At 37.6% G+C, this 25,820-nt stretch overlaps 1 protein-coding gene and 1 long non-coding RNA gene across 4 annotated transcripts in view; both read right to left on the bottom strand.

Annotated features, from left to right (window-relative positions):
• The window catches only part of LOC106876895 (L-fucose dehydrogenase), a 34,081-nt gene extending 25,565 nt beyond the window's left edge, over positions 1–8,516 (bottom strand). Inside the window, exon 1 of one of the 3 annotated variants that reach the window (XM_014925642.3) lies at positions 7,900–8,516. In XM_014925642.3, the coding sequence (XP_014781128.1) occupies positions 7,900–7,987 (88 nt within the window). In that variant the 5' untranslated portion in view covers positions 7,988–8,516. The remainder of the gene's footprint in view (positions 1–7,899) is intronic. The other 2 variants (XM_089354132.1, XM_014925643.3) reach the window with 2 other exon arrangements.
• An 8,235-nt stretch (positions 8,517–16,751) lies between these two features.
• Positions 16,752–19,924, bottom strand: LOC149135279 (uncharacterized). Its single transcript, XR_016242327.1, has 2 exons — positions 19,601–19,924; positions 16,752–18,139 (listed from the first exon to the last, which is right to left on the bottom strand). It is a non-coding gene; the product is annotated as an uncharacterized LOC149135279 (long non-coding RNA).
• Positions 19,925–25,820: the final 5,896 nt, after the last annotated feature.

Raw genomic sequence — 25,820 nt, 5'->3', positions numbered from 1 at the left:
TGCTGCTGTGTTTGTCACCAAAGTGCAGCTTCTCCTTTGTAGTGAATGTGTTCATAATACACTCGATTCATTAGTGCAAGGGATTATGGGACACTAGTGTTTCAATATGTCTTAACTAGATGTACTTGAACTAATGAATCTAACAGGGTTTGAGCAGATGTTGTTGCTGCTGGCACTCCGTTGCTTACAACGTCGAGGGTTCCAGTTGATCTGATTAACGGAACAGCCTGCTCGTGATATTAACGTGCAAGTGGCTGAGCACTCCACAGACACGTGTACCCTTAACGTAGTTCTCGGGGATATTCAGCGTGACAGAGTGTGACAAGGCTGACTCTTTGAATTACAGGCACAACAGAAACAGGAAGTAAGAGTGAGAGAAAGTTGTGGTGAAAGAGTACAGCAGGGTTCGCTACCATCCCCTGCCGGAGCCGTGTGGAGCTTTAGATGTTTTCGCTCAATAAACACTCACAACACCTGGTCTGGGAATTGAAACCGTGATCCTATGACCGCAAGTCTGCTGCTTTAACCACTGGGCCATTGCGCCTCCACAATGAGCAGATATATCATTAAGAATACACATTTCAGTTCTTGCACTTTACCTAGCAAATGATTTATTATCGGTTGGTAGATACCAGCATGGGTCATCAAAGAGTTTGCTTGCTGAAATTACAAACAAGGCCATTGGCTCTTGCTAGATTTGTCAGTCAGGGTACCTCTGGCTGATGAAATATGTTGAAACACTGGTTGTTTCAGAATCCCTTGCACTAATAAATCAAATGTGTTATGAAAATAGAATTGTTGCAATGTAGAGGCTACCTTCCTGTGAAGAAGAGCACAATAATTAGGATATTTGTGTTCAAATCTTGCCAGAAAACACATGCAAGTTATTGTTTCAATTCTCACAGATCACCATGGTGCAAATAATGAATTTACACACACACATACACACACAGGTTTCAAATGTTGGCCCAAGGCCAGCAATTTTGGAGAAGGGAGAAAAATCAAGTACATCGACTCTAGCATTCAACAGGTACTTATTTTATTAATCCCAGAAGAATGAAAGGTAAAGTCAACCCAGGCAGAATTTGAACTCAGAACATAACGATGGATGAAATGTCACTAAGCATTTTGTCTAGAGTGCTAATGATTCTGTCAGCTTGGTGCCCTAAAATTCCAGTATGTTTCAAACAGAATTGTTACAATACATCATCCATTGTTAAGTAGGTTCTTATCAAAGTTCATTTCCCAAAAGTATTAGATTTCGTCAGACAATATGGCATGCATTGTATACACATTATCATTATGATATAATCATTATGATGTTCTATATTATATATATATATATATATATATATATATATATATATATATATATATATATTGTTGAAGGGGAGGTGCAAATGAAGTGACAGTAATATTTTAAAAGATAAATCTAATTAAAAACGTAAACGAGGAAATGTACTCTATATATCATCAATCGAAACTGAAATGTAATTGATATTGTGTGTACGGATATCTTGAAACGAAGATATACAATCCATTTTAAACAACAAATGAGATTCGCAAAAAGCTGTTTGCTCTAAATATGGATTTTTTTAAAAAAAGCAATCTTCTACATGTCAACGTGCAGGTACAAATAGAACAATACCGCTTGTTCCATTCTCAGTTTTTCTTTCTTACAAAGCATCTACCTCTGCAGTTATCTCAACATGAACAGGGTTACTATTCTTATGGCAGTGAATATACAGAAACTAAGTTGTTTTCGTTTTGGCGTGTTTTATGATTTCATTTTCAATTCAATTGTCACATGAAAACAAGACTCGACCTATTTTTTTGTCGGTCATGAGTTGCAATACGCAAACACCACTTTTTAATGTTATTGACACGAACTAACCAAGGAGGTTATTTTTTTTGTTCAACCTGCTAAAAATTGCAGCAAAATGTCATGAAAAAAATTGTGAAAAATTAAGACCGGATAGTCACGTCTGAAATGTCTTTGTAAGACGGTAGTTGCGTGATTATTTTAATGTATATTTTTTCTTTCTTAAGAAGAAACGGGTTAGTGTTATATTTACAAGCGTTTCCACTTTCCTTTTTGTCTTCAATATATTTATTTCTATATAAATACATTTCGTTTGCATTTGAAGCTTATAAATACATTTCAGATGCAACTGTAATTTCCATCCTTAATAAATTGAAATGTTTTGAATTTCCTGAAAGTGAAACACTACAACACAATTATTTCCAATACTGAAAATTCAATACTTCTATAAATTTGGAAACTAATAACATCTATTATAAGATGTTCGTGTTCTTTATCGGGGAAACTAATATATAAACATCCATATAGTTTCCGTTTACTCAATTTCACTGATAATCTATACAGATCACCTGAAGGTAGAATCGTTACCGCAACGGACAAAATGCATAACGGTATTTCTTCCGGCTCTTTACGTGTGGTTAGTATGCATTTTACAGTCATATATGCACACGCACATTGCGATAGAGATCGGAAATGTCACAATGACATCCTGTAATTTCATGTAAATATGTGCCCTACCGATGTATCAAATACATAAACGTACGTATATTTAATACTAGCAGAGGCACCCGGCGTTGCTCGGGAATGAAATTGTTGCTTATTGGTACTTGGAAACTTTTACGAAAATTAAAATGGGGATTAAATGAAACAAATGATTTACGTGAATATCCTCACAAGAGTAATTGAAATAAATGGCGATTGTGGAACCGCCCACGGACGCACACAGTATAACACATCAGATGAAATGGACGTGTGTGTGTGTGTGTGACAGAGAGAGAGGTTTGTTATGTATACGTACATGCATAAATGTGCATACATCTTTGTGTATGAGTGTGTGTGTGTGCGTGTGTATGAGAGAGAGAAAGAGAGTAAATACTACATACACACCGCTCTCTCACTCTGTCTCACACACACACCCACACGCACACATACATCCAAAAATGATGGATTAGTTTTTCTCAACCTCTAAATTTGTTTCATCACAAACGTTCGCAAAAATATGATGTAAATAAATCATCATTGGTCTCACATTGTCGCCAGAGTTTCTTCTTGGAGATGGTGACCTTCTATGGTCAGTGTATAGATACTCTCATCGTTAGGATTAACAAAACTGAATGAATGGTTAACAAATTTCATGAGTATAGAAATTGGCGAGACCCACTCAAGAAGCTTACTCGTCAGATGGAGAGTAAAGGAGTTTGATGAAATTTTGCTATATCATTGTCGTCACTTCTGGTTTCTGTTGCAATATGCTTTTATTTTTTATGGACAATTTACTTTCATCCGCTGCCACTGGCTGTTTAAGTCTCAATATTTTACGAGGGTTTGGCGGTGAGTTGGCAGAATCGTCAGCACGCCAGGCAAAACGCTTAGCAATTTTTCGTTCGTCTCTCCGTTCAGAGTTCAAATTCTTCCGTGGTCGACCTTGCCTTTTATCCTTTCGGGGTTGATAAAATAAGTACCAGTCATGTACTGAGGTCGATGTAATCGACTTACCCTTCCCCTAAAATTACCACCTTGTGCCAGAATTTGAAACTAATATTTTTATGATATAAAGCAATGAGCTGGCAGAATCATTAGCATGCCGGGCAAAATGCCTAGCGGCATTTCGCCGTTTCTACGTTCTGAGTTCAAATTCTGCCGAGGTCGACTTTGTTTTTCATCCCTTCGAGGTTGATAAAATAAGTACCAGTTGAACACTGGGGGCCAATGTAATCGACTTCCTCATTCCCCTCAAAACTGTGGGGGCCAATGTAATCGACTTCCTCATTCCCCTCAAAACTGTTGGCCTTGTGCCAATATATATAGATATAAATCAATATTTCATGACAGTAAACTGCATGCTAACATTTTGGTGCCAATGAAATACTAGAGAAGTACTTGGGTCGATGTAATCGTTTTGACACCCACACTCAAAATTGCTATCCTTGTGCCAAAATTAGAATATAGAGATCAGCCTAAAGCTATAGATAATGAGAAGTGCCACGACGGATTGAACTCGAGACCTCGTGGCTGCAAGAATTTAGTAGTCAGTTGTAGTGCCAATAAAATTCCACATTTAGGAATGGAATTTTAAATGTTAGCATACACTTTCATATACCAAGTAAGATACAAAAATTTATTCATGCTGGGTTTGAAGGTTTCAATTTACATTTATTTTTAAAAAAATGTTTTATGCTCTTTAAATTGTTAATTTAGATAATATTTGAGTTTATTTCAAATTTTTCTATAAATTTGAAGTCTTACTCATAGAGCATAAAACCTGAATTTTTAGAGGTACAAACAAAATTAAATGTAAAATACTGAAAGATTTTTTTTTCTACGCGTAACCCCCTTCTTATTTGAAACCGCTACATCTTTGAAGATATAAAATTTTAAATGAAGAATCTTAACGTCATCATTACAAAACGAATAGTTTATATAATTTTTCAATGAAAGAACTGCCTTTCAGTTTTGTTACTAAATGATAATATATAAAAATTTAAACGGAAGACGTTTTTATCTTCAACGGTATTTGAAACCGCGTCCTAACTTTTAGTAGATATAATTTTTTTGATAACCCATTGAAACCTCAGGCAGATCTTGCACAATATTTCTGTTTCAACCATATTCCAGTATCTCAAACGAGTTCATTGATATGCATGTGCAACATGCCGCAACGATTGCCCGAAAAGACCTATCTTGGAAGATAATGCAGACGGTAACAGCTATCTGGGAAATGCTGCAGTCTTGCATGCGCCAAAGACGACGTGGAGCTCCTTTACTATTATTTCTGTGCCGGGTGATCAGGCCTTGATCACTATCCAATTCGAAGCTATTCTAGCATAACTGGCAGCACAGTTTGAGAGACGATACACTGTGTTAATCGCAGAAAAAGCTTTTTAAAAATCAACTGTTAATGTATACTATTGCATTGTTTTACGACCAAGCACCGATTCACTTTGAAAGTGACCGTAGAGTTCATGGCTTACAAGGTTCTTAAATATGTGAACGGTTAACTCGGCATTTCTACAGATGTGTACCCCCACCTACTTTGTTTCCTCATAACTCTCAGAAAAATGGATATTTTTAAATGAAATTTTACCCTTTTCTAGCTCTAAAAGGGCTTAAAAACCTAAAACAGGGCCAAAACTATGAAATCAGTCCTCTTTTAGGCTCTTTAAAAATTAAACCTATAAGTCATTTAACTCTAAAGTAAAAAAAATAGTTTTGGGGTTCTAAAGCCCCTCTAAAAGGCCAAAAGAGGTGATTTTATAGTTTTGGTACTTTTAAAACCTTTAATGCTTAAACCAACCAAAACCCGTAGTATCTAATTCCTCTACGAAATTTAAAAAAAAAAAAAAAAAAAAAAAAAAAAAAAAAATCACGTTAGTGAATTCTCGTAGCTTTGAGATAATTTGAGGGCTTTTCTTCCAGAAGGCACAGAACTGGGAGAAAAGCAAAATTAACTGAAGTGAATGTCAGAGAAAATATTGACTTCCATAAAGTGGAAAAAATAAATGGAAGGAAAAAGTTGGTAAATATTTCGGTGTGAACGCAAATAGCTGTTACGTGGTAGCAGGAATGCTAGAAATAGTAGCCAAATCTTTCCTTTTCGTGATTTCGATGTCACATTCGTTGAAAGCATACAAAATAACCCGGAAAAGAAAAAAAAATTCGCAAAACAAAACTCCCTTGGTGGGAAACTTCGAGGTCTCTACCGCCCCTCCCACCTTTCTTTTCCGAAAAAAAAAAAAAAAACTGAAAGAAAATTATTCCACACCGCGGTACGAAATATTTACCGAAAGGATAAAATCTTGTACCAATTATACCTGTATTTTAATTTAATTCAAATGAATGTACCTCCTCTTGAAAAGTGGCAAAATTCTTGTCGATTGCCATCTGGGATAATTTTAGTAACAAATCAAACAGGTAAGATGCATTAAAAATGAAAAAAAAAAAAATTCCTAAGTTTTTTCTTTTCGCGAAAAGATACCTCCCATCATTCTGAAGACTGCTGAAAAACATTGGGGAAAAAACCCCCCGTCAAAACGGAGAAATTTCAACTTATGTGGGCCGGCTGATCTGAAACTCCATTTTCCAGAAACGCCTCCCTCCGCCTCCTTCCAAAAATTTTGCCTATAAATTTCTTTGTAATTGTAATCTACACCGTTTGAAAGGTATTTGTATAAAATTTCATTAAAAAATAACCAATTTTCCAGAAAGTCATGAGGGGGAAAATATCGGGTCCTGTGAATTTTCCGAAACTCCTTTCTTCAACCCCTCAGAAAATTTACTTGTCCCGTTTTTACGTATTTCATGTTGTTTGCACAGTTAGCGACGTCCTGTACCTATATAGACAGATGTTGTGTCTTATGATTTAACACACTCACCGGTAAAATTTCCACTTATTTTTATTTTCCGAAAGAAATAAGTGGAAATTTTACCGGTAAGTGTATTAAATTAGAAGGCACAAAAAGAAAATGACTCTCCCCAGACAACAGAATATGCTTCAACACACGAACTCACATGAAGAATCTTGTAAACCAAATCCCAAAACGAAATATAGATGACACTTTGCCAAAGTGGGCGTGGCGCTTCTTACGGCAAAGTTTTAGACAAGGGCCCCCACAAAAGTTGGATTTTCTCCGTTTTGACAGGGATTTTTCCAATTTCTTCTTCATCACAGCTTTCGAAATGAGGTGCAGGGGAACGAAAAAAAAAAAAAATTGAAAATTTTGAAAGACATCAATACATTGAGTGATAAAGAAACAAGGAAGGTGATCGTGGGATATGCTAGAAACAGCAGCGGATCAGCTAAATCTCTAAATCACCCACTTTTTCGTCTGAAAATATGTTTTTTCTTTTTACCGAAAAGGCTTCTACCATGGTTTTTAAGTGCGTAGTACAAGAAAAAAAAAAAAAAAAAAAAAAAGCCCAAAATCGGTTCGTAGGAGGGGGATGGTGGTGAAAACAAAATAGATTTGAAAAATTCTCCCAATCAATTCAATGACCGCAATGGAGAGAGAAAATATAGCCCTGCAAAAACGGAGAAACTCTAACTTATGTGGGATCCCTGATCCGAAACTCCGCCTGTCTTAAGAATGAACCGTGATAAATAATATACAAAGTTCTTACTATTTGTGTTTGTAAAAAAAAATTTTTTTTTTTAATTTAAAAATTGAGTAGTTAAAGAGAAGAAAAAGTCATATTTCAGAACTTTTGCAACGCACTATTCTCAATGAACTAAAGTTTTGACGTTAATACAAGTATAAAGTGAAACGTACGCTTACAGACCTCTGCAAAGATGAAGAAATTGCATTAGCTGTGCATTAAATACATAATACGTTGTATGTGTGTGTGTGTGTGTGTGTGTCCTTAAATGAAACACTAAACAGCAAAAACTTTTTGTAATAAAAATCTACGATTTTGTGTGTATACACCTACACAATCGTAGATTTTCATTACCAAAAAGATTTGTGCTTATGTGTGTATATATACATATATATATATATATATATATATGTGTGTGTGCGTGTGTGTTTATATATATATAAATATATATATGTAGAAAAAAAATTAAGGTATTCAGAAACCTGGATGTTTGTACATTTACAGATTTTTATTAATGTCACATATTAAATGAAGCGCTTTTCACCTAGTCGTGTAGGTTTTTCAAACAATTTGAAAAACCTACACGACTAGGTGAAAAGCGCTTCACTTAATATGTGAGATTAATAAAAATCTGTAAATGTACAAACATCCAGGTTTCTGAGTACCTTAATTTTTTCTATATAATTTCTGTACATCACCTTCAAATATACATATATATATATATACTCACACACACACTTGAAATTTAAAACAAATATAGTTACCGAATGTTTCAACACATCCTTTTCCAATTCCACGGGCACCACCAGTAATAATGACAACTTTGTCCTTATATCGGAGAGACGAAGACATGACTAGAGATACCGCTTAAAATACCAAATTCAGTAACTTCTAGTTGCTACCCGTTATTGCAATGTTCTGTTATAAAAGTCTCCCTCATAAATATATATACAAAAGAACACTCACTTTCTTTCTTTTTCCTTTCTTTCTTTCTTTCACACACACACATATAAAAACTGTTAATGCGCATGTATTATCTTTTTTTAGGTTACATGCATAAACGAAGTTACGAAATCAATAGAATTTATAATAGCTATCCGTGTCTTTAGTCACATTGTACTCGAATTTCATTTCTGTTATTTAAAATGTTTTGACATATATCTTTAGAAACTTGACCGATATACGTTGTGGTGGTACATTTGCCTTCTGTTTAGTTATAATTACTGAATTCTATTAATTTATAGTGCTTATTTTACGAATATCTGGAATAAATACTATCAGAAATAAACGGTAGTTTACACCGGTTGCATATGTCGCATTAATTTTTCCACAGAGCTGGCATTCTTAACCATTTTCTACCTATGGACCTCTTTGAAATACTACTTACCTCTTAGTGAAAATCGTGTGGGTGTTAATATAAAAATTTACCAATTCTGGTGAACCCCCATGCCCATTCGATGTTTATAAAGAAGTTTTACAGAAACTTCGGCATAACTACTGATGCGTACCCTACGTGACTTTGTTACCTCATAACTTCCAGAAAAATGGATACTTTTTAACGAAATTTTCAACAAATACCGCTTAGATGATGTAGATTTAGAGTATATAGGGATTTATGAGAAAGAATTTTTCTGAGGGGACGGGGAGAGGAGTTTTGGAAAATTCACACGATGCCTCTTTTCTCCCTCATAACTTTCAGGAAATTGGTTATCTTTTAGTGAAATTTTATACAAATACCTTTCAAACGGAATAGATTACGATTATAAAGAAATTTGTGGGGAAAATTTTTTTCCGATGTGGTGGAGAGAGAAATTTCGAAAAAACGGAGTTTCAGATCAGGCAGACCAGATAAGTTAGAACTACTCCGTTTTGACGGGGAGTTTTCCCATTCTTTTTATAACCACAGCCTTCGAAATAGTTGAGGAGGTGGGGTGGGGGGGGGGGCATCTTTTTATGAGAAAAAATTTTGAATTTTTTACCCCCCCTCCCCATGCTCACCGTCCTACTCCAGACCGATTTTCACCACTTTTTTTTGCACTTCAAAACCATGGGAGGTAAAAAAAAAATATATAAAAGTAATTGTTAATATTTTCAGAGGAAAAAGTGAGTGATTTAAGGGAGATTTGGCAGTTGTTTCTAGCACAAACCCCCTCGTTTCTTTCTCACTCTCGCATGTATTGATGTTTTTCAAAATTTTTTCACCCATAAATACATTTAAATGCTATAAAAAAAAAAAAAAAAAATTTGCAACCCCACTCCCCGTCCCCGATTATTTCTCTTTATAATTTAAAATATTGGAGAGTCAGGTCATTGCTGGCATTTTCCCACAGTGATTAAAAAAAAAAGAGGTCTGTAAATGATAATTCATTTTAATGGTTGGAAAATATTTTTCTTACGCACACACACAGGGCTTCGCTTGATTGAGGTGGGGGTAGAAACTTAAATTACAATTGTTGTTGTTGCTTATATCCCACCAATGGACCACGCGTGTGTTACTTCGGCATCATCATTCCATAAAATGTGTTTAATGGGAGAAAAATATTGAAAAAACATCAATACATGTGGGAGGTAAAAACGGAAGGCGGTTTGGGATGTGCTAGAAACAACAGCCAAATCTCTCTTGAATCGGACACTCTTTCCTCTGAAAATATTTACAATTTAAAAAAAAAAATTATTTAACTGAAATAGTTCCTCCCATGGTTTTTAAGTTAAAGAAAAAAATGGCCAAAATCAGTGTGGAGTGGGATGGTGAGGAATGGGGATGTGGTGGTGAGAAATAAAAAAAATTTTTTCATAAAAAGATGCCCCCCCCCACCATCATTTCGAAGGCTGTGGTGAAATAGAAATTGGGAAAAATCCCCGTTCTAACTTACTTGGTCTTCGTAATCCGAAAATCCGTTTCTCCGAAACTCCTCTCCCCACCCCTTCGGAAAAAATTTGCTCCACAGATTTCTTTATAATCGTAATCTATGCTGTTTGAAAAGCATTTGTATAAAATTTCATTAAAAGATACCCATTTTCCTGAAAGTTATGGGGGAGAAAAGGCGGATCGTGTGAATTTTCCGAAACTCCTCCCCCCAACGCATCGGAAAAATTCTTTCCCACACTGAATCTACAGTATCTAACCGGTATTTGTTGAAAATTTCGTTAAAAAGTATCCATTTTTCTGGAAGTTATGAGGCAACAAAGTCGGGCGGGGGTTACGCATCTGTAGTTATGCCGAAACGTCTTTCAAAATTTCTATTTTTCACACATTAACTTGTGTAGGTTGAACCATGTAAAATGCTAGAGAAAGAGACCTAGCTGTTTCTTGCAACAGATACCAATACATACATCAAAAGCAAAATTTTTTCAGGGGCCCTATTGTGGATCCCCCACTTTACTATTTTGTTGCATGGACCATCAAAAACCTTATATGGACCCTCAGGGGCCATATGGACCCCGGTTGAAAACCACTGCTATAGAGCGTTATCACACCATTTTTTCCCTAGATGCACCGTGCGTATGATTTCGGTGCATTTTAGTTTTCCTGCGACTATATAAAAGCTCAATCCTTACTTTGTAGACATATAGAACAAGGGTGAGCGAAATTTATCTGCCAAGCTGAGCTCAGAAAGGTGATAGTTGCTGTTGCCCCAGGCTGGTTTTCATTTTGCAGACCCAGTCAAAAACCTAAGAGTAATTTCGGACCTCAGCTTACATCTCATTTTCGTTAAACAAATTTGCTGGAACCCACGCATACATATAATACTAATGTATCTATCTTTTCAATTTTATTCATATTTTTGTTTGTAAGAATGTAGGTATAATTTGAGGGCAATTTGTCTCCTATTTCTAGCCGTTTGTGTGACCATGGAGGGAGGGGGCCCTTCGTTTAGTAGTGACTAAGAATTACAATGTGTTTCTGTATGTAGAATGCTTGTGTATGTTGTCATTGGCTATGCTTTGTCGTCTCAGATATAGGTTGACATGCAAAGCCCCAAACGTCGACATTTTGTGACCACCACCATACAACTACCTCAAATTCTCACGTATTATTTAGAAATATAATAAAAGTCATCCCTCAGACTTGACAAGCGTAAAAGTTGCATATTTTATAGAAAATTGAGAAAATGTGAGAAAAACAAGTAACTTTCCAGAATAATCGTAAACCAGCCAGCATGGTCGTTTAATTTGTATTTTGGAAGATGATTCCTATGTCGACCAATCATATGCCTCGTTGAATTCATCACTCACAGTACAAGACGCCAATCCTACAGAATTCGACACTGTGAAAACAGTCCTTGCAAATGCTGTCAATAACTGATGCGCTCCAGCAGGAAGCAGTTGTACTTGTCTTTGACCAGGCCATTTATTCAAAGGCTCAGCAGATACAATGGGTTAATGAACTTTATTGTAAGAGATTGTCATTCATTTGGGTGCATTTCACACCGTCCTATCTATGCTTGCATGTCTAAGGAAACAGTTTGGAGATGCAGGTTTGGAGAACATCATGATAGGATCAAACATCGTAGCGCAACAGCGTTCTCAGTGGACACCATTACAATAGCAGCATCCGAGCTCATAAGTGCGTCGTGGAAGCCATGGAACGTCTGCGTTGGCCAGTCTACATGAGATCCCTCTCAGATGTAGACTACGCATTGGCATATGAAACCCTTGCTGAGCTTCATGCTGATTTTCCCTCTTTTTCTTTCACAGGGTTTGTAAAGGGAGAAGAATTTAAGGCTGTGGCATCTTCCTATCATTTTTTTGTGGAACAACATTCAGCCAAAGATCCAAGGTTCGATCTGTGGTCAAGCTACATTGAGATGCTTGAAGTCATCCTCTTATTTCTACGGGCAAGGAGACTGGGAATTACGCCTTTCTTCTATTTGCAGTTTCCTACCCTGGTTCTTTGCATACGACCGTACCAATTATGCAAGATATCTTCCAGTTTATTGGCATGAGATGAGTCAACTACCTGACAGTCATCCACAAATTCATGAGGCCTTCATGCAAGAGAAGTTTGTTGTCCATCGCTAGACAGACCACGGATTCTGCGGAGTTGCTTGTGATCAGACAATAGACCAAACATGCAACAGAGACACGAAAACAAAAGGTGGCATGATTGGATTCATAAGGAACAAAGGTGCAGTTGCCCGTTGGATTATTTCCCAACATGAGTGAAGTGCTATCAGCAAGTATTGTGAGGAGATAGCAAGGAAAGACGACAGATCCACAGAAAAAAGAAAAAGATCTTATTGTGGCCAACATGGAAAAATATGAAGAAGATATCTGTGCAGTTGTTAAAACAGTAGAGGCCATATTCAATCCTTTCCAGGAAAATACCAAAGAACTCGTTCACATTGCATCAGGATTGATAGCTTCCACCGATGTCTGTGATGACTATACTTCTGCGTACGCAAGTGGAACTGATGCTTTCAAGGCTAGCTGCCTTAAATGACCACACGAATATTGATATGTTTTATTTAATTTGAATCAACTTTGCCCTTTCATAGATTCAGGGAAATAAACAGAACGGCATTCAAGAGATTTCGAATGAAATAAGTACATGTTTTTCACTGCATAATATGCTAAATAGTATATGAGGACTGACGGCTTCAAGTAGCACCTTATGTTGTTCTAGGTAGAACAGGTAGGAAAATTGAGGAGACCCATTACGGAACTGTGTAGCGCCAGAAGCCAGTTTATCCAGGAATTCTAAATACCAATTTTAAAACGCTTAACGGAGTTTCTAGAAAGTTCGAGCATACTATTTGGAGAAAGATTTCAACTCACTTGGTCGCACTACAGCTAATCTCATTGACCGAACCATGTCTGCGTATGCAGTAACGATTTCTGTTAATGGCGATAAAATTAGCTTTTGTTAACTTTTTTGATAAAATTACCTTTTGTTACCGTATGGTAGGTCGTAGTCCTGCGCTGGAGAACCCAAGTGCAATGATTCAAAACTTAGCAGGAACCTCACTACAATATGAATACCCATCTTCATGTTTGTAAAAGTGACTTCAGATTAATTGAACAGTATTAGATAAGGTTCTTCAATATGGTCTTCTATTATCTCATGGCTATTGTTGTCTTTACAATTGCCTCATCTTCCTATGATTAATTTTAGAAATATCATGTTTTGACTCTATCACAAAAATATCCAAAATTTATAGCACTTGTTACGCTAAGTTTTGACGATTTGTTATGGAAGATGTTTTAGAAAACCATGCTTGTCATTTAAATAGATTATAATTTTTTTCCTAGAAAGTAATGGCCTTAGCTTTACACTTTCTAGACACATTTGGAGATAAGAGGACTAAGTTTGGTGTTCACTGCAAAGCGAAAGTTTGCTTTCTAGTTCAATCATTAGTTTCAAAAGTAGAATTATTCTGAACGGCATGGCTTTCAGTACTTCAGTAGTATTTGAGAACAATTTAAGAGTGTGATTTAGGAAGAAGAAATAGATCTTTGACGATTCACATTGCCTTCATCTACAAAACACTTCCATAGTGCCTTGAGGTACTCTTTGCCTAGTCTCAGAAAATAACTTTTTAGAACATCCCTCTATCTGAATATTCCGCCAAAGATGGCAAACGTGAGCCATCTGGTTACGATATAAAATGACAGATTAGAACAAAATTCCTTTTACTGTGCTAATGAAATCCTGCAATGGTTATATATTTTACGCACAATATTTTCAACGTCAAATTCCAGGTTCCAATAGCAAATCTTGTTTCACTGCATTAAACATGGGTGTTATTTAACCACTTTTCCCCATCCTATCTGCACACCCTTACAGTTCCCTCCAGAACTCCTCTACTCCTTTCACTCCCTGGACCATTTGTACTAAAAAATACACATCTCTCCTCCTCACCTCATCTTAACACACATTAACCTCGAAGACACTTCCCTCCACTCTACCACATTCTTCTTCACACTCTCACTCACCAGCAATGCCACTCCCTCACGAGCCCTCACTCTCCCACTCACGACACTCGTCCACTTACATCCCCAAACTGATACTCTCCCTTACTTTTCATCTTAGTCTCGCTCAGTGCCAGCACATCCATCCTTCTCCTCATCATCACACTCCCTATCTCTCTCCTCTTTACCTCACTTGTGCTACATCCACGTTCAATCCATGACCCTAGAACCAGGGTGAGATTTAGTGTTAACCTTTTCCCACCTCTTTGTCTTTTTCTTGCCGTCTTTTTAGGATTATGGATTTACTAGGAGGAGAGGATTCCCAGTCCTCTCGCTCCTACTCCATATTGTATTTTTAATAAATATTTTTTGTGGTCTCTATTAGTTTACATTTGTATTGCTTGCAGTGTGCGCAAGCGCTCTATTCCGCTTTAGACTTGACGTCTCAAGTTTAGTAGTTGAAACGTTGTTTAGTCATTGTTATCAATTTAAAGGTCAAGTAACATATCGTAGTCCCTTATCAAAATATAATAATCTTAGAAGTGTTGGGAAACAGTATTTTGTATCTTTGAAGTATCAGTTTCTAAAGAAAAAAAAGAAAACATGACCTTTGACACTTTATATACTCTTGTACTCAATAAAGCCGTTAAAACAAGCTTTTGCTGTGGTTTTCCCACATATTACATTTTCCCCTATCAATGAATGAATTATAACGATTTGAACGTTGGAGTCACCAGAATTCAACGGTTATATGATACTGAGGTATGTAACCGAAAGATGTTGGTTATTTTCGTGTCCATGGATTAGATGACTGAAGCAATGGATATCAGTTAAATTGGCAGTTTTTCTGTTGCAAGACCACTTCGAGTCATTGAAATATAAAGGCTGGAAGGCAGTGAGCTGACAGAAACGTTGGTACGCTGGGTAAAATACTCGACGGCATTTGGTCCATCTTTACGTTCTGGGTTCAAATTCCGCTGGGGCTGACTTGGCCTTTCATCCTTTCGGGGTGTCGAAAAATTAAGTACCAGTTGAGCTCCGGGGGCGATGCAATCGACTTATCCTCTCTCCCAAAATCGCTGGCCTTGTTCCAAAATTTGAAACCGGTATTAAAGAGGCGAGCTGGCAGAACCGTTAGCAAGCCGGGCAAAATGCTTAGCAGCATTTCGTCCGTCTTCACGTTCTGAGTTCAAATTCCACTGAGGTCGACTTCGACTTTGATCTCTTCGGAGTCGATAAAATAAGTACCTGTTGAGTACTGGTGTCGATGTAATAGACTTACTCCATCTCACGAATTTTCTGGCCTTGTGACAAAATTTGAAACCAATATATATAAAGGCTGGTTCTGTTGTCCATCGTGTAGGTGCCTGTGTTCATTGTCGTTTACTACTACGTGACTGAAGGAGACACTAAAAGAGACACTAAGAGAATTTACCTCTCTGAAAGTTGCCGAGTAGAGAGGCTAAGAGAAGAATGTTACTCCTGTGGCAAGCGTCAAGAAAAGAGAGGAAGACATAGCGTAACTCTTTGACAACGTTGGTGAAAGGAAGCAAGTATATTATCTCTGCTTCAAACCGAGTCAAACTGAGAAGTTAGGAGGAGTGTGACTGAGGAAGAACTCTGTTAGGTATTACCATATTTCCGGATGGTCATTTTCTTTTGTCAAAAAAAAAAAAAAAAAGAAACAATAAAAATGATCACCCCGCAGGAATGGCTGTGTAGTAAGAAGCTTGATTCTCAACCACATGGTTCCGATTTCAGTCCCACTGCGTGGCACCTTGGGTTGTCTAGGTTGAAGTGATTTTAACCCAAGATGATAAAAAAAATTGATAGATGATTCGTAAATCTCCCAGTGAAAATCCAAAGAACAAAAGAAAAGTATACAGAAACATTCAGGTTACGGTTTCAATTTTCTGTTTAAGAATCCAGGAACTAATCATTCCAGAGTCACTGTATATTTCTTTATCAACATTTACTTCACTATCAACACTTCAGTATGACCGGTGATGTTTCATAGTGAGACAAACATTACATAATATATATTAGCGACAGAAGCAGTATTAATACTGAGAGGTAATATTTGTTCCCACTTAAGCGTACATCTACGCTTCTTTTAGAACAAGCTTTACAGCGCTAGATACCATAAGAAAAAACTCATATAGGTTTTTGGTGCATCCCGTCTTTTCAGGATTACATTTTCAAATTACTCCTTTTTAAGACCTCGGGTGGGTTTTGAGAGATTTCTGATATATCTAGTAGGTCAAGGGGTGGCGTAGAAGTTCCTCCAATGGCTCATGTATAATAGTGTCGTTTGTTTAGCTGTGTATATAAAAAAAATTGTTGTTTAATTCGGTGCAGGACCTTATAGTTATTTTGACGAGAAAATAACAACAAATCGAGGTATTCATAATTTGTTCAGAAACACAGAAAAAGGCAAAGCCCTGATTTGGGACTCTAATTCTTAATACAACAATGTTTCACAAAGACCTCCAATTCAGTGTTTACAATTTTAGAGTTATTTGAACACTAATATATAGAGGAGTTCCGCCGAAGTCGACTTTGCCTTTTATTCTTCGGGATCGATAAAATAAGTACCAGTCGAGCACTGGGGTGGATGTAATCGACTTAGCCCCTTCCCCAAATTTGCTGGCCAAAATTTGAAATTAATATATTGAGGGATTCATAGCAAGCTTATAGAAATGGAAGAAAATTGACACCACGACAATTGAACATATTAAACTCAGAGTAAAGATTGTTTGCCAACGTAACATGGCAGTCCTGGTTTAGGACAAATGTTGCTGTAATTTAGCCCCAGGAGACATCGTCTCCAGCTGGCATAAGACACGATCTGTGTCCTTATATTTTCGAAAATATAAGGACACAGATGTCCCCTTGGGTTAAATTACAGCAACATTCGTCCTAAACCAGGACTGCATGTTATGTTGGCAAACAATCTTTACTCCAAAGTACTGTTGCTGAATATCTCTCGCTGTGAGATTTACAAATAGTAATTTTCTAATATTAAACTCGTCTATGAATTTCCATTGGACTTATTGTTGCCGGTACAAATCATCACCAGTTCCTTCAGGTTACTGATTTTCCACTAGTAATGTTTCTTTCTTAAATATTGACCAATCTTATTTGCACAAAGAAAGGGAACTAGTCAAGGTCCATCTCTTTCCAATCTGAACGGAGAGGCTGAATTGGTTAAATGTTTAAGCATGAAACCAACTATTATATAGAGTAACAAAAATAAACAAAGAAATAGATAAATAAATAAATACTAAATAAATAAATGAGTAAATAAAATTTTAAAAAGGCCAATTTGTCGGTCATGCCTCTCTGGAAGAACCTTACTAATAACTGGAGTGAATAAATGTAACTAGGACTCGAAACTGAGGCGCAAGCGGAACAACTTATTTCTGCATTAAATTTTTCTGGTATTATCAGAGATGTAGTATTTCTTCTTCCATTAGAACTGAGATGGAGATTTCGTTTACGAGAAAGAAATGAATTGCATACTTCGTCTCATTTCAAAAATTTCTTTCTTTTTCGTTTGAACTTAATTACCAAAAGAACAATAAATTAATGGACACTTCATTGGACACCAAAATACCAATTTAATTTCATTTTTAATCAGTTTGAATTTTGAAACTCTCTCGCTTGACAAGACTTGTTTTTAACGCTTGTGACATAGTGTGTCGTGCCTCGAGACAAGAAGAAGGGAACAGCCGGTGGATCTGACCATAAGCAAAAAGGGTAAGTGACGTCAGGTGAGAAAGAGGATGTTTGATAGTTTTTTTTTTTTGGATAGAAATGATGGGGGGAGCTAGAACGGATGTGCAGTTGAAATTTCGACATATTCTAATTTCTGGCCAGTAGTTGGTGTAGTGAAGGTCTCTGGGTTGCATAGAGAATCCAAGTCAGCAATTGAGGAGTTTCCTTTGTGTCGCTGCCAGAGGTTAAGGTAAGAGTAATTTTATCCTTTATACTACAAAGCATTTCGTCGCCTTTTTTCGTTTTCGTCAACGACATAGTTATAGCGAAAATAAGTATTGACAGCGACGCTCTTTTTCGGCGAAGGTGATGTGGCTTGGAATAGAAAAAGCAATGCTTGTCACTAAGTTGCAGAGAATACATGATGTGGTGAGTTTCATGTCACTATGTATGGAAGGAAACGTGCAGCATTTGTATTTGGAGATTGATAAGTCAGATCAATTAAAGGTTGATAAGATTAAGAAACGGTAATGATAAAAAGGAGGAGTGATGTTAAGAGTCTTTGAATGCAGGTGAACACGGGAAGAGTTAAACATCAACGATGACAGCGATGACAAGACGACGGTGGTAGTTAAACAACAACGACAACAACTAAAATAACAACTACTACTACTACTACTACTACTATAGTCCTTTTTATGAGCTGTACTGAGAATTATGATAAACGATCTTTCAGTTATGTTCGACTTCAAATTAATAAAACTTTGACGTTTTCTATAACCCATATCGGAGGTTGGTGGTCGTCGTTGCGGATGACATTAGAATTGGAATAACTCACTTGAAGTTTTCAGAGCTACGGGTCGAACATTTCGAAGAAGTGGGAAATTAGACGACGGAATCTGTTACTGTACTATTCATTCAGCTGGCAGATATTTTAATGACCATTGAAAGACGAAATGTGATGCTGCCCATGATTGCATTTGAAACGAGTACTTAAAAGCACGAAACACACCATTGAAAGGCATTTTATTTGTTTCATATCACAATTGGTGAAGAAAAGTACAGTTGGTTACAGTTACTGGGTCACTGTATTTCTGGCAGTGAGAGTAACAAATGTGTGTGGGTACATGCGTAAGATGTGTTTGTGTGTGTGTAATCTCTCTCTCTCTCTCTCGCTATATATATATATATACACACACACATATATATATATATATATATATATATATATATATATATATATATATCATTCGCCATGATAGATCGCTGACCACTACATTTATATATTTTTTCTCCTTGTTTCTCTCCTTATTTCTTTCTGTGTTCCTTTCTCTATTCCCGAGCGTTAAACTAATACATCCATTTGTTGTTTACACCACCTGTCTTCGTCTGTTGTTTTTTTCGTAAATTCTCCCCCCCCCCATATATATATATATATATGTATGTATGTATGTATATTAAAATTTATTAGTGAACACCCTGAAACCCCGCATACAACAGAGTGCTCATGTAGGGTTGACAGTGAGTGCTCAGTGAAAGGTCGATGCAGCGCTAATATCGTGATGATGTTGAACAACAGTGACAACAACGGAGGGACACACCTTAAGAAATATGTTGGAGCAACATATTTTAGAATCCAAAGGAGTCGGAACGTTACAATCTTAGCTAATGGTATATGGCAATAAAAAGAGGATGGATCGCCATACAAAATCAACAGGAAACTGCTGGAACAACTTAAGCTCTAAATGAATGGAAGTAGGCGATGCAAGCTTTGCTTGGCTGAGAAGAGAATGATTCTAAAATATTCACAAGAAATAGGTTTCTTCATGAACTCACAAGGCGAAATTTCCAAACATTAATCCCACGATAGAAAATTTGGTTTTGGTCGTCCGATTTTGGGGCTAGATAACAGAAAAGAGGTTCACAGGCTTAGCTGACGCCCTTCGGACTCATCTGACACCGTACCATGAGTGGTAACTCTTCTTTCCTTCCCGTTTACTTCCGCTTGTTTTCACCACCGAGCGAACCGGAACCGTATATTCACCACCAGTATAAAAGAGGGTATGTTCTTCCGGCAGCTTATCTCAAGAGTCGTCTGTATTGCCAAGTGCAATAGCGTGCACAAAACCGTTAGTAGGTTTATGACAGTTACACAGTGTAACCAGGAATATACTTCTCGACTATATATATATATATATATATATATATATATATATATATATATATAAATTGTAAATGCAAAAATAAAAACAAAAACACATTGCTTGTATCACACGATCGAACGCACGCGTTATCTTTACACAGTAAGTTTTGAACTATTTTTCTAACGCGACTCTCTCTATCTCTATATCTATCTCCCCCTCTCATTCTTCCACCTACTGTTCTTCGCCTCTCCCTGTCACTACAATCTCTCTCTCTCTCTCTATCTCTCTCTCTCGTTGCTCGTCCTTCGCCTCTCACCGTCACTACTACTATCTCTCTCCCTCTCATTGTTCACTTATATTCTACTTCCTCCCCTTCTTCTCCCTCTGCTACTCTTTCTCCCTACCCTTCGCTGGTCACGTGTGTCCGGTTGCTATTTCTTTTCGGTCTTGGACTCCCCAAGCTTTGCACGCACTTCTTCGCCTCTCCAGTTCGTGCTTCACAGCGTTCAATACACACACACTTCTCCACGTCTGGCTGTACAGCCTTTTTTGTTTGTTTATTTTACTGTTTCGTTTTCCGTCCGCCACTATCCTCCACGAAAAAATTTAATTCGTGTTCGTGGGAAGAGCCATCATAACGATGCGTCCTGCCCTAACTCTTCGAAACGCCGGTGTTTTAATGGTGGCAGCTGATGAAGGCTATGTTCTCTATGTGGCCTGCTTGTTTGTTGTACCTTGTTTATCATTTTGTCCATGTTCTTTTGCAATGTCATGTACCCAGATATGTACCTATATGTACATGTAGATGAAGGTATGTACATACATGTACATATATATGCATATACTCATATATTGTTTATATATATATATATATATATATATATATATATGTATGTATGTATATATGTGTGTGCGTGTGTGTGTGCTTGTCTATATATGTATGTATGTATGTAACGGGCTTTAAAAAGACTTTTGTCATGCTATCGAAATACTGCCAGTCGGCACGAAATTTTGTGCTAATGGCTACAAAGGAACAACAGTCAACCTTAGTAAAATAAAGTATAAATATATAAAATATTTAAATGTTATTTTACACGCTGTAATATTTGAAAACTGCGTGTGTCAAATATGTTATATACTATGAATAGTGCGCATGAGTTATTATAAATTAGTTGACATACAAACGTTTCATAAATATTCATTCAAACATACGGAATACATAGATCATGTGATTAAGCCACAGTTCACTTCCTACATGGAGAGCCTGAAATTAGCTCGATTAATTCTGACTGGTTTTTGCCGTTTCATCAGGAGTAACTATTTCTGTTTATCGGAGAGAGAGAGGGGGGGGGGGAAGGATGATTACTAACAATTTTTTTTTCTTAGATTCGAGGTCAGTGATTGAGGGGCTTAGTCGATTCTATCGATGCCAGTATTTGGCAGGTATTCTACGTTATGGACCTTGAAAGGATGAAAGATAAAGTTGACCTCGGCGGGATTTGAACTCAGAGTGTAAAGAGTTAGAGCAAATACTGGAAGCATTTTTCTGACGCTCTAACTATTCTTCTTATCCCTCCCCCAGTTTCACCTAATAAATAACTGTTTATGATTTAAGCACAATGCCAGCAATTTTGAGAGTAAATGGTCAGTCGATACCATCGACCACACTACTTGACTATCTTTTTTTCCCCTCAACCCCGAAAGATTGAAAGGCAAAGTTGATCTCGGTGTGATTTGAACTCAGAACGTAAGAAAAACCCGAACGAATGTCGCTAGGTATTTTTTCTCCGTTGTTCTAACGATTCTGCTAATTTATCACCCACCTTAGTTTAACAACAAATAATCCTTTCTACTATAGGCACAAGGCCTGAAATATTAGGGAAAGGGAATAGTCGATTACATGAACTCCAACTTGCAACTGGCACTTAGTTTATCACCCTGAAAGGATGAAAGGCAAAGTCGACCTCGGCGGAATTTGAACTTAGAAAGTGAAGACGGACGAAATGCCGCTAAGCATTTAGCTAGGTGTACTGACGATTCTGCCATCTCACCGCCTTTTTAACAACATATAATGTAACGAACTGTAGGCTCTAATTTTAGTTTTAACCATATCAATGTCAGTACATATACTGGCAGGGCGTATTGATTAACAAAATACAAAGGCAGCATGTGTACGTCTAGGACATGACAGCTTTGCTGGGTAAACAAACAGATTGTGTGTGTGTGTGTGTGTGTGTGTGTGTGTGTGTGCACGTAAGTGTGTTTATTCACTCTAGTTTCGTTCCCGGATTCTCGCTGTACCAATGTTAGACGACATTTCTAATAGGTAACACGGAAGCTTTCCGTCTCGTAAGAGATGTAATATATTGTTTTATTACCTGAAATATTCTTCGTTGTTTATTAACCCAATGAACTACCTTCACCACCCACTTGTTTTCAGACTTACTTCTCGTTTAATTCGGACAGAGTAATTTAAAGCTTTACGTTCATAAGTCTCAAGTTACTCTGGTGAAAAAAAAAAAATTAATGAAAGGAAATGTGTATCGTATGCGAAGGGGTGCTAAAAGTTCTTGGTTATCACGAAAGGCCTAGCTGGAGGCCCAATCTTCCGAGTTCTTTTACAGGGCTTAGAAAAACAGGGACCTCAGCAATAAATGTGTGAATCTGAGAAGGGAATATGCTGAATAAAATCATAATTAACTGAACCTCTCGTATTTTCTTTTACTTAGAGACAGGAACTTTTCAGAACCCTCTTGTATAATGTATGAGTGCCTGGTAAATATGTCTTGTGTACCACTTGTGATACACGGAACAGGTAAAGGGTTAAGATCCAATTTTGAAAAGAAACTTAAAACCATTACAATTTTCCAGCATCCCATAAACTGTGTTCATTGGATTCATCTTTTGATAAGCCATATTTGCTGTATATGAGTCCACATGCAAATATATTGAACAATCGTTCTATGGCACAACCAAGGGTGAGTCACTTCGTGAGGTTATTAACCTTTCCGGTGATGTTAAAGCTTAGCAGATATTCAATATCTTCTGCACGTATGTTTCTTTTACAAGAACTGATATATATTTTTCACCGGTGAAGTTGAACAGGTTTAAGAAACCATCTGTCGCAGGGAGTTCCATGTCGAATTTAATGCCGTTGTCAAGGGTATTCATGGTTTTATGCATCTTCATTGCAAGCTAATCACTCAACTGCCAAACATTCATTTGTTACCAGTTAAAAACAAGAGTCGACTTATACATAAGGGATGTAGATATTTTCCACATATTTAGTCGTCGCCACCAAAAGATGAGTAACTTATACAAGACTTTATTCCAATATATACGGGATTGTACCTATATCATGCTAACGTTTCTGACAAAATGCTTAGCGTCTTTAAGTTTCCTCCGTCTTTAAGTTTTGAGTTCAATTTTTCAACTGAGGTCGACTTTTCCTTTCATACCTTTCGCTGTCGATAAAATATGTACCAGCTGAGCACTAGGGTCAATATAATCGACTCACCCGCTCCCTGAAATTGCTGGCCTTGTGCCAAAATTTGAAACCATTATTAAGGCCGTGAGCTGGCAGAATCGTTAGCACGATTCTGATAAAATGCATAACAGCATTTTCTCCTTCTTTACGTCTTGAGTTCAATTTCAACCGAGGTCAACTTTGTCATTCTTTCATCCTTTCAGGTTCGGTAAAACAAGTTTCATTTGAGCTTTGAGGTAGATCTAATCGACAAATCCCCTGCCCCAAAGTTTTCCGCCTTATGCCTGTATTAAAGTTTCGTTGATCTCTTCTCATCTGTGGCCTTTCATTTGATCTTGAGAAAGAAAAAAAACAAAACAAGCAAAAGGCACTAGGATAGGTTCATTAAACCGATCTATACACGTTTGTAGCAAATGAAAAGAACGAAAATATTTTCCGACTCGTGTCGATATTTTTCTTTTATAACTCAACAAATTCGTACGTATACTAGAGTGTTTACACTCAAAGTTACCGGTCGTACGACGAGTAACTTTGGAATTAAACATTTGTCGCCATAGATGATTTGAGAAAATATCGCATACACGCAGCAGTTACAGTCCAACTTTTATGGATAAAATTTCTTGGTGGTCATACAAAATGATGAAATGAATGCTAATTTTCAAAAGAAAAATATTTAAACTTTGATTAAATAGAACAAATTTCTCATTTTTATAACTTCTCTCATAGCTATTCTGTCATTTACTACCTCTCCTACCCTTCCCTTCTTTTCCCATCCTTTCCCGTCTCCTTACATTCTTCTCAACTCCTCCTCTTTTTCTTCTCCCCTCCTCCACTCTCTCTCCTCTACCCTCTCTCCCCACCCCTCTCTCCTCTCTCCTCTCTCCCCACCCCTCTCTCCTCTCTCCTCTCTCCCCACCCCTCTCTCCTCTCTCCCCACCCCTCTCTCCTCTCTCCCCACCCCTCTCTCCTCTCTCCCCACCCACCCTCATTGTATGTATGTTTGTATAGCATTTCTTTTGTAGTGTGTTAGTGTGCACAGCATTGCTTTACACCAAGCTAAATATATACATTCATTATTTTGCACTTTTTATGTTTATTCCCTCTGTATCTCTCTTTTACTCTCTCTTCACCTCTTTCTCTATACAATTTAAAACATGATAGGCGAAATCAACCAACCAGCTAACATTTATATTGTCTGTTATTATATATAGATTATGTGGAGGCGCAATGGCGCAATGGTGGTTAAGGCAGCGGTCTCGCGGTCATAGGATCGCGGTTTCGATTCCCAGACCGGGCGTTGTGAGTGTTTATTGAGTAAAAATACCTAAAGCTCCAAGATGCTCCGGCAGGGGATGGTGGCGAACCCTGCTGTACTCTTTCACCACAACTTTCTCTCACTCTTCCTTCCTGTTTCTGTTGTGCCTGTAAGTCAAAGGGTCAGCCTTGTCACACTGTGTCACGCTGAATATCCTTGAGAACTACGTTAAGGGTACACGTGTCTGTGGAGTGCTCAACCACTTGCACGTTAATTTCACGAGCAGGCTGTTCCGTTGATCGGATCAACTGGAACCCTCGACGTCGTAAGCGACGGAGTGCTAACAACATATATAGGTTATTGCGACCCATTTTGTACTCTTTCACCCCAACTTTCTCTCACTCTTTCTTCCTGTTTTTTGAGTAACGCCGCGATGGACTGGCGTCCCGTCCAGCTGGGGGGAACACACACGCCATAAAAACCAGGCCCATGAGCCTGGCTAGGCTTTAAAAAGGGCGCATAATAAAAATAATAATTCATACAGATGACGTCTCTGCGTATTTAATTAACACCCGCGATTTTTGTTTTGAATGGGATAATTTTTAATACACATGCACCCATGCACACACACACACACACACACACACACACACACACACACACACACACACACACACACACACACACACACACACACACACACACACACACACACACACACACACACACACATCCAAACAAACAGAGATGCAGTAAATACTACAACTTCTGAAATATTTTTGCATGTTGAGTTAAGTACTAGGCTCGATTTAATATTTCTACAAAACACCATATATCCCAACCTGTGATTATATGACCACCAAAATGGGCCATGGCAAAGTTCAGTGGGGTCAGAGAAAAATTTGGCAATTGAGGAAGGGAGCACAGGCTCAGTGAAGGGAGTTACACAACTGCCATTGGGTTTCTTCCTAGAATGTACTATTCTTCTTGCACCCTTTTAAAGCCTAGCCAGGCTCACGGGCCCGGTTTCCCGGTTTCTATGGCGTATGCGGTCCCCCCCTCCAGGTGGACGGGACACCAGTCCATCGCAGCGTTACTCAAGAAACAGGAAGACAGAATGAGAGAAAGTTGGGGCGAAAGAGTACACCAGGGGTCGCCCCACCCCCTGCC

This window comes from Octopus bimaculoides, chromosome 6 (genome assembly GCF_046866305.1).
Source record: "Octopus bimaculoides isolate indiv1 chromosome 6, ASM4686630v1, whole genome shotgun sequence".
Classification (NCBI taxonomy): domain Eukaryota; kingdom Metazoa; phylum Mollusca; class Cephalopoda; order Octopoda; family Octopodidae; genus Octopus; species Octopus bimaculoides.
Note: the sequence above shows the minus strand (reverse complement) of the source record. Positions and strands in the feature narration are given on the sequence as shown.